This window comes from Triticum aestivum, chromosome 2B (genome assembly GCF_018294505.1).
Source record: "Triticum aestivum cultivar Chinese Spring chromosome 2B, IWGSC CS RefSeq v2.1, whole genome shotgun sequence".
Lineage (NCBI taxonomy): Eukaryota > Viridiplantae > Streptophyta > Magnoliopsida > Poales > Poaceae > Triticum > Triticum aestivum.
The window spans coordinates 253630-263697 of record NC_057798.1 but is presented as its reverse complement, the minus strand read 5'-3'; the positions used below and the strand labels follow the sequence as shown (position 1 = coordinate 263697).

Here is a 10068-nt window from a genome sequence, read left to right as displayed (position 1 = left end):
GACACGCCCTGCGCCTCCACTATGAGGTTATGTTAACCTGGAGCTGCCGCGCCTGCGCGCACGTCATGCAGTTTGAGCGGGCAAAGCTCCAGCAGTCCGCCTTCTTCTCGTCATCCCGTGAGATGCAAGTCTACCTCTTCTCTCTGATTCCCCTCCTTTTCTGATGTGCTTCTTTGGTTTGTGTTTGTACTTCCATCTTTTTTCATGCGCGGTAGGTGTTTGTGTTAATGCCTATAAGGGGAAATCAAGTTCCTGGTCATTTTCTTAGGTACAGTGAGTTTTCCAATTTGTCACTCATGGTTTTAGTTTTCTAGAAACAAAATTTGGTTCTGCACAACGTATATGTATATCTTTTGATGTGCTCTCAAATCATTTCTTCTTGGGAGAAGTTTACATTTAGCATGGAGAGATCAAAGGCTTTCTGTGAAGTGTGAACCAATAATTCATGGTTTCTGAATATTTTACCATCAGGTACTTCTCCTGTTTCAACAATGTATCCCTGATTTCTAGACTTAGTTCTCTAGGAATATAAGTCAGTACAATCTATCCTAACTTTGTAAGGAGTTACGAACTAGTTGCACTCCATATCCTGTTACTTCATTGATGTGTGCAACATTGCCGATTAATCAGGAATGCTATTTTGCCTATCATGATTGCATATGTATTAGTTATTGCCTTTTCGTTGCTTTAAAAATCTTTTGATGAGTAGCTCAAGGCAGTTGTGTTGTATCTGTTTCTTCATGAAATACCAAAATAGTGTCATCTTAGTTTGTTGCTAAAAATTGTTTGTTATCTACAACTCTACCTGCTAATCCTACAAATGCCATCTTAGTAGTAGTTATCTACTACAACTCTTATGTGTTTCAACTGTTTCCTAGAAATTTGCATCTGCATTATAGGCTTACATGTTCTTCTTCTTGTTTCCTTATTCTCTGTGTCAAAACACAGAACCGACTCAAGTTAGAAGTGAAGAAAATGGAGGATTTTATCACCATGAATTCTTTGATATGGCACATTGGGGATTACTGTTGATTGATCAGAAAATACTCTAGAATCGTAGAGGAGAACTAACAATGGAATAACAAACTGAAGATTAAGTGTGATGTCCTCTAAAATCTGATGATTGTGGTAGATTGGACGAAAGAATAAATGGTCTTGGTATGCCTTTTTTAAGTTGAATAATGTATCATAACATTTGTCATCTGCTTCTTCTACTACTGTTGGTGTGCTAAGGAGAGGATCAGCCCACCGAAATCATTGATTTGGTATTTTCTTTATGTGCTCATGGGAGACTAATCAACCAAATTATTGCGATGGTATTGTCTTTTGCCCTATCCCCACATTACTCAACCATTATTTGTACTTCTGTACTAACCAATGTATTCATAATTTGTATCAACCAAACCCTGACTACATAAGTAATGCATTCAGGTGCTCTTGACTCTGGTCTCTTCATCAGGAAATTACATTTCCCAGGTTTGGTTTTCCCAGCAGCTATGGGCAGTAGTGGATGTGTGTGACCATTTGTGGATTGGTGAGAGATAAAAAAATCTGCAGGACATCAATACCATAAGTTGGAAGTGAAAGAGGCTTCTTTTTTGCTGTGTACCAGAAGACAATTGCAATTGGCAGCGAGAATGTAAACAATACCCAGTTTGTTTTTCAGATTCACATAGGTCTGCCTTTTCGAAGATAAATAATAAATGGAGTTGTAAAATAGTGTTGTGTGTACTTCAGTGCAAAAATGTTGGACTTATACAAATTAATGAAACTATTTATACCAAGCAACTGGTCAATGTTTACTATGCGGCAAACCAACCATATATAGTTTCTTTCGCTACTTTTGGACTGGCTAATTGACTGTTCATCTATGTAGTATTGCAGATCAGTGTTAACATGAAAAGCACCCAAAAAAATCCACCAAGTAGGCCACGCAGATTTTTCTTGAGGATGGATGAGGCATGCAGACTACTTTGCAACAGATCAAGTTTTGCGACGAATTACCAAAAATTACAAAAATAACAAATAGCTTATCAATCCGTGTGGCGCAGCGTGCCGCCGCGCACTACCCGCTAGTTATACACTACTCCTACTCCTACATGATAACCAATAATCCAGTTGTTGTTATGTTTACATCTGCAATGACTTGACTGAATGTGAAGATGCCAAACATACATTTTCGACAAAAAATATGTATGGGCATCACCTGCATTCACCAAAGCTTGCGTTGCACAGTGAGCCATCTTCCTCCGGTGCCGCTAACGCCACTCCGGTCCGGGCAGTGGGATACTCCTCCCTCTTCCTCTTGAAAGGCTCTCTTCTCCATTGGCGCCACACCAGAGAGCACTTCTCACACAGCGGTGGTTGCGCCCCAGGCGGGGAAGCGGTTCAAGCGCACAGAGTGGTACACGAGTGGGCCGGCCCACCTTCTCGAAGGTTCTAGTCCCATTTTTTAGTTTTATTTTTATTTTTTCTGTTGGCTTTTTGGTCATTTTTCTGTTTTAGTTGTTCAAAAAATATTCATACGTTTTACGAAATGTTCATAAAATATTAAAAATGTTCACATTTCAAAAATCATTCATAATATAAAAAGTGTTAAGAAGTTTCAGCAAATATCGGAATTTTAAAAAATCTATATTTAAAAAATGTTCACATGTTTTATAAAGCATTCATGAATTTAAAACATCTTTAGATTTTTAAAAATGTTACGGAAATTTTACAAAAATTTTAAAAAATTCTTACATTTTCGGAAAATAATCACCTTTTGGAAAAAAATGGTCATTTTCCAAAATAATAAAAAAATCAACAACTTTCTGAAAACCATAAAAACATATTGGGTGTTTAATGAGTACACCAGGTTTCCCGGGGAATTGCTTTCAGTTACCATACTCATCTTTACTATCACCGGCTTTCGACATAGCTTTCCACTCATCCCTGAACTTTACCTCCTCTTGGCGATCTTTGGGATCCCGCCTAAAAACAAGAAAGCAACGAGAGACAAATCTGTTGTGATACACATAATACATTTGGACTTATAGTCGATACCAACAATCCCGTGCACAAGTACATAGGGTGACTTATTCTTAGCGAGTGCTCAAGTGGGATTAGTGCTACTGCCAACGGCCCGATCCATGTAACAGTGTGGTTTATTTACGGTTTTTGGAACATTGTAGAATATTCTTTAACAAGATTCTCTAGGGTTTTTTTTGGCAGTCTTTCTTTATTTTCTAGCCATGTTTTCTATTAAGTTTTTTCCTTTTTTCGCTTTTATTTTTTCTTTCTCTCTTCTTTTGATTATTTTTCTTTTTATTTTTTTGTTTTTCCTTTTAGTTATTATTTCATTTTATTTTTGGTTTTTCGCTTTCTCTCCTTTTTTACATTTTTTAACTGGTGACATTTTTAAAATCCAAAATCTTTTTTCAAATTCATGAACTTTACTCAAATTCACAAAATCTGAAAAATCAGACTTTTCTTCAAGTTCATAAACTTTTTAAAAACCATGTACTATTTTCAATTTCTTCAATTTTTTCCAAACTAGTAAATATTTTTCAAATTCACAAACTTTTTGAACTTGTAAAAAAATCAAATCAACAAACACTTTTAAATTCGAGAATAGTTTTCTGAAGTTTTTAATGGTTCTCTGTTTTTTTGAACTCTTTTTAAATCCACAAACATTTTTTTGTGAACTTCTTTGAATTCGTAAAAATTCAAATTCACAAAAAAAATTGCAAATCCAAGAAAAATTAAATTGAAGATTATTTTCCAACATTTGTGATCTTTTTTGAAAAAATGAAGTTTTTAGAATCCATGAATATTTTTTGAATTTACTAACCTATTTAAAATTCATAAGTTTTTTTTCCAAATTTTCGAGGCTTTTCAAAGTCATGAACATCTTTTAGTATACTAGTTTAAAAACATTAACCAAAGAAAGCCGATGTTTTTTTTAAACAACAGACCAGCAAACAAAATACGAGGAAAAAACAGGACAGGGCCTACAATCGCATGTAGCAGCCACAACAACAATCAAGAATAGCGACCTAGCGAGAAACAACGGTGATGCTGAGTGAGCGCTTTTACTAGGTCTAGGCTCATGCAAGCGCCCCTATGCACTGTTGCGCCTTTATCATCCTAGCTTATAATTGAATGTTCAGGCTTATTAAGCCTGAACATGTAAAGGGACTCAATCTGTTGTTTCCAAGCTTTTTATCATCCATGCCTATAAGTATAATTATCTTTTCCAATCCGGGTGTTCCATTGGACTTACTCCATTTGCTTCTAGGGTTCATTTGCTCGACCCCGATCTATCCATAGTTTGCCCCCATTCTCCTCCACCGTGTCCTCTCTCTCTCTCTCTCTCTGATTCTTCCTCTTCTCCGTTGGTTCCCCCTTCTAGAGGCTGCCCTCGGCTCTCTCTACTTCTGGAAATCGGGAGCGTGGTGCCAGGCGTCGACCCTGACTCCTTCCACTTCTAGCAACCAAGAACCATGCATCAACGACAAAAGCAGAGGAACATGTAAAAAAAATTGTTCTCTATTAATTATTAATAACTCGAGGCAAGAGATGATAGTGTCATAATCTCAAGTGGTGTGTGCACAAACTCTGAAGCTGGCTGGCTTCAGAGTTGAGTCCCTTTACATGTTCAGTTCAGGCTTAATAATTGAATGAAAGGGGCAAAAGGCAGCATATATATATTGTATTTATTTCCCCCTTTTCCTCCTTTGGACAAACAAAAGAGGAGCCATCAGCAATGTCAATAACCACGGGATGCGTACAATGCCGCAACAGCATAATGCGTACAATGCAGCAACAAAATGAAACCACACTGACAAGACTGCAGATTTCAAAGCCACAAGCCACAAGCTAGTTTACAGTTGCAGCTCTCAGATTTGGTTATTACACTACAAACATAAACATGGCCAGTCGCAAAGCAGCAGCAAGACGCCGCCGTCATCTTGCACCACCAAACCTACACAGCACAGCACAGCACAGTACAGCACCACCAAAGCTAATGCCCAAAATTCAAAGAGTTTATTTGGAACTAGATTCTAGTACATCAGATCAGACTATGCTACTGCCGATTCCCATTTATCTGTCGGTTAATGTGTGACAGAGGAGTAAACAAGTGTTGTGCTTAGGTTGATAATATTTGACATTTATTTATAGCTCACAAGAAAGAAAAGAAAAAACAACTCATAGACTAAAACAGACATGTTCTTATTGAGATGCCGAAACCCAAATAAATAAAACAGACATGCAACAAAGAACAACTCCAACACTAGTTTCACAAGACTAACCTCAACATACAACCAGAACGGGCTAATGTCAGGTATGCTTATACCTACTGGTCAATGTACATGTCAATCCACAGAGGGTACAGGTATACATGATGATAACACTCAGTCAGGTTCTCTCTGATAACAACATACTACTATTCCACAATGTATACAACATGTTAATCCTCTCAGCTCGAAAGATTGCAACTCTGCCTCTATATATCCTCCTCATCTCTCACTTGTACAAACAAAGTTTACTGTTGGGGCCTCCCCTGCAGTTCTCTGTTTCAAAAACAAATACCAGTGCATTTTTTTACTTCTGGGATACAGGTCCATATCAAAACTTCGATTGCTGGCACGGCTCTGAAAACAGTAAGCAAAATGGTCTAACTCTTTGCTCACAAAAACTGATGTGCAATGTCATGGGCATAACCAAATCAATGAATGGGGACCATTTATAAATTCAAACTACTTAACAGTCTTCAACCAGCCTCCTAGAATGTAATCAATCAGCAACTACTCATCATCCAGATCCATGCAGTGAGTACTCTGAACGCAAACGGTGTGCTTGGTGCTGTCATACTTGGTTGCACTTTGTCCCATACGGTTTCCAAAAAACCTAAACTCTGTCTCTTCCTCATCATCACTATCTATCTTCTCTGGTGCGGTCCTATTCTGGTAACACCTCCGCCTAAGCAGAAAACAATTAAAATAATAGCTCACAAGTTCTTTCCTCCGCTTCCAGCGGAAGGATGACTGGAGATGGTTCCATAAATCCCTTCCTGGAGATGGCGCATAGGTCTGCATTACAGCCTTGAAACTTGCCTCCTCTTCATCCGTCCAAGAAAGGGCAACCTCCTCGCCCATACGGTCAAATCCCCACTGGTAGAAAGCAGAGCCGAGTTCACGTCTCAGCTGAAGCCGCCTTTCTGCAATGTGAAACCTGACACATTCTACTGATCGCGGGATGTTGCAGCTGCAAACGAATTCTCTGCCTTTGCCAATACGGTCATGGTAGGTTGGGGTTATTTTCTTCTCATTTTCTGGAGGCCAGATTTTTGTGCCCAGCCATTTGAGGGTTTCTGGATCGCCGTAATTTTCAGGCGGAACGCCGGTCCACTGTGGCACCACTGCTTGATAATTGGGGCCCACTAGTAGTTTGTTCCTCTGCTGACTTTTAGAATGCTTCAATTGTCCGTTCACACTGCTCGCCTGTTCTATGACCATTGAGGATCCATTCACATCAACAACTCTTGTTAGATTATTAGTATCCGGACCAGGTTGTTGAACAATTTTGCTGCATTGAACACCAATTCTGGCACAGGTGGTACTCCTGCAGCACCTGCAACCAATTTCCTGCGCCATCAGAAGAAAAAGGTTCAGTGACTATGAATACGAAATGTATCCAGTTGCTGAGTAATCGGCTTACCCAAAAAGGTAGGATTTCATAGCTCTATTTATAGGGGACTATCATCTTCAAGGCAATAAAGCAAACAAAATATTTTCAACCACCCACAGTACACGACAGGTAATATCCGGGGCCAAAGCATAAGGGAGATTTCATAGCTCTATTTATAGTATTCGTCATCCCAATGATACATGCCCTGAACATCAGGGAGTAAAGATACTGTAGCTTCAATTGTACACAGTGTAATGCTTAAGCAGGGCTAGGCCAGATTTTGCCCTCTGGTATAGGATCCGCAAATGGGAAGTTCACACATTTTGCCCGATCCATATAACATGTCACCAAAATGAAGATTGATGCAGTTAATTTCATTAAAAAAAAGAAAATACTAAATGCTCCTTTACCAGCATCCAATCTGCACAATCGAAATTAGAAAGAAAAGGAACGACAATGCTCCATTTGTAGGGTAGCTAGCCAAAAAATAAATTTACAAAGGGTATTTAGGCATTAAAGCACTAATGAAAAGACTGGTAAGACCTGAAGCATGAATTTTATTTATTTACTTATATGTTTAGGGGAAATAGAACAAATTATCTAATAGGTGGATCTGCACTATTACAGTCCAGTGGCACTAAGGCCGCGCTTGGCGTCGGTGTAATTTGATACGGAGGTATTTAAATTACCGACCACGAGCAATTTTCAGCTGGAAACAAAACGACAATCTTATCTTTCGGTAGAGACGTGTATTTTTTTTCCAGGGGTATTTAAAAGGAAAACGACAATCGAAACAGGGCCTAAACGTAGAAGATCAAAGGGATACAGATGTTGCCAACTAACAAGTTTATTGCTGTATGTATTGCTGAAGTAATCCAATGCCAATTCTGTATGTATGTCTGTCTATATATGTGCAGTGCAGTGATGCAATACCAATATGTCAAACATTATCTTCAGCAACAAGTTTATCAAAGGTGTCGGAATCACCTGCAAGAGCGCGCCGTTGGTCACGCTTGCGCGGCGTGCCCTCTTCCTGGACACCGCCTCCCGCGCCGCCAATGCCACCGGGAAGTATCCATCCACCAAGCCGGCGGCGATGGCGCCCTCCTCCGAGACACTCTCGGCGAGCCCCCTCACCCAATCCAGCATCCCAGCAATGTCTTCCCTCTTCCTCTTCAGCACCCCGTGCTGCTGATCCCTCCCATTGCAGTTCTCCATCTCAACTCCATTGGCACCGCGGACGCAGAGCATCTCCTGCCGCATCTCGTCAGACGGCGGTGGTTGCGCCTCCGGGAGCCTCTGGATCCAGCGCTCCACCGCGCCGAGGTACTTGGCATAGATCAGCTTGACGGGCGCGGCGAGGGCGGCAGATCCGGCGGCTGCGGCCCAGACGCCGGCGCCGACAGAGGGCGACGAGGACACGGCGTAGCCGCCAGCGGCGCGGACGGCGGTGAAGAGGCGGAGGAGGTCCACGCGGCGCCCGTCGCCGAGGGCGGCCGGGAGCGGACGCGCATCGCGTTCGCCGGGGTAGACCTCGCGCAGGAACGCGGCGACGATGGTGTCGAACACCTCGGAGGGGTCGGCGGCGTCGTCGGGGATCTGGAGGCCGACGCAGAAGCCGAGGAGCTGCAGCTTGCTGAGGACGGCGAGGGCGCTTGCGGCGGAAAGATCCATGGACGCGGGGGAGGCCTCGCCGGCGGCGGGGTCACGACGGCGAGCAACGGCGGCGCATTTTCTCTCTCTTTTTTTGTTGATTTTTTTCCTTCCTTTTTTTTCTCTCTAGGGTTTGGGTGGATGGGGAAACAAAGTTGAGAGTATGTGTTTAAATATTTTTCAAAATTTGGCAAGTATTTGGAGCAATTACTTTAGGCAAATTTGGGTAGTTGTGAGATCAAATTGCCATCTGTCCTGGTGGTTGGGGTAATTTATACTATAGTCCTAACAAGTCGAACAGATTTCGGAAGTATTCTCCTTACTTCTAGATGCCTCCAGAAAGAGCCCATCGTCCATGAAGAGCAAAAGCAAGCATAACAAGATGATGTAAGCGGGTTATCCTCACTATTAAGCGGGGTGTTTGCGGTCGTCGTGATGGCTAAATCAGCGTCTTCCCCCACCAGTGGGATCGCCTCGCTATGACATCGCTCGACGGTCCGCCACCCCTCGCGCGAATGTTTTGACCTAGATGGCGCTGCCCGACTATTCTCTCTGGCACCGCCTCCCTTCATTGCGTGGAGCCACCAATATGCACGAGATGGACGCCCCCGCCCATCCTGCAAGGCAGCCGCTGCCCCCTAGCATCATGTGAACCCGTGAATCCCTAACTTCCCTGTCAATAAGTGAAAAAGAAATCGCAATGCCCCTAATCTCACTACATCGGCCATGGCGCCCACCTTGTTTCGCTAGTCCCTCACCTGCATCACCCCACTTCCATACTCCTCCCTTGGTCGAGAAGTCTGGCATGCTCTCAATCTAGTATGAGATGTGGCTTCGACGAGCCGCAACCAACCTGTTTGTTTCAGTCGTGAGCAACTAGGTGAGAGAAGTAGGCATCCACTATGAAGAGAGTGAAGAAACAAGCCAAAACAAGTCAGAATGAATCTCCTCGCTTCTAGAAAGCTCATAATTTACGGAGATTATCCTTTTACCATGCCAACATACATGGATCCATCGTCTATGGTCACCTGGAGATTCGTTCCACGTGTTTTTTTTCGTTTTTGTCGAAGTTTTGTCTTGTTTCTGAGTCTTACATAACGTTTTGGTGGATTTTCTTCGTGTTTCAAAGTAATGTACGGGGTAAAAGAAGAATGTATCGCTAAACTTCCATCTAGCTTCACCTCAATTCTACTTCTTCAAGAGTGTATTGTAATCTACTTCTTCAAAAGTGTATCGTAATAATTCATCGTACTGCAGCGAGCCCCGCGTGCACGAATCTCCAACACGTCAAACAGTGGATCCAGGCACGTTATTTATAGCATGCATGATAGAAAACGCTTCGCATCATATATGCCAGTATAAAAAAGAGTAAAATACATAGGAGGTCCTAATTCTTTTTTATTTGTGTCAAGTTAGTCCTATATCTTACAAAACGACTATTTTGGGTACTAAAAGAAAGCAAGTTGTGTCATCACTCATCCTAAACTCGCCCGCGTTCGTCTGACTAGCACCCGTGGCATGTTGACCATCTCCACATCGAGCAGATCACTTGACATTTGGTGAAAAAGATCCGGTTGTTGTGATTATTTCCGTTCCCGCACCTTTCTTTCCCTTTTCCCCTCTCGAATGCTTTGGGCAGCGGGCGGTTTCTTGGGGCCATCTAAACGGCGGCGGGAATGGCAAACAATGTCACTACCGTGGCTGGAAGCGAGCCCGTCGATCCGATTAAGACATGAACACGAC

At 42.1% G+C, this 10068-nt stretch overlaps 1 protein-coding gene across 1 annotated transcript; it reads right to left on the bottom strand.

Annotated features, from left to right (window-relative positions):
* Positions 1 to 5195: 5195 nt before the first annotated feature.
* Positions 5196 to 8548, bottom strand: LOC123043016 (AT-rich interactive domain-containing protein 2-like). The gene is made up of 2 exons (XM_044465347.1): positions 7660 to 8548; positions 5196 to 6629 (listed from the first exon to the last, which is right to left on the bottom strand). The coding sequence occupies exons 1-2, from the start codon at positions 8344 to 8346 to the stop codon at positions 5790 to 5792; spliced, it is 1527 nt and encodes a 508-aa protein (XP_044321282.1). The 5' UTR covers positions 8347 to 8548; the 3' UTR covers positions 5196 to 5789.
* Between the last annotated feature and the right edge of the window lie 1520 nt (positions 8549 to 10068).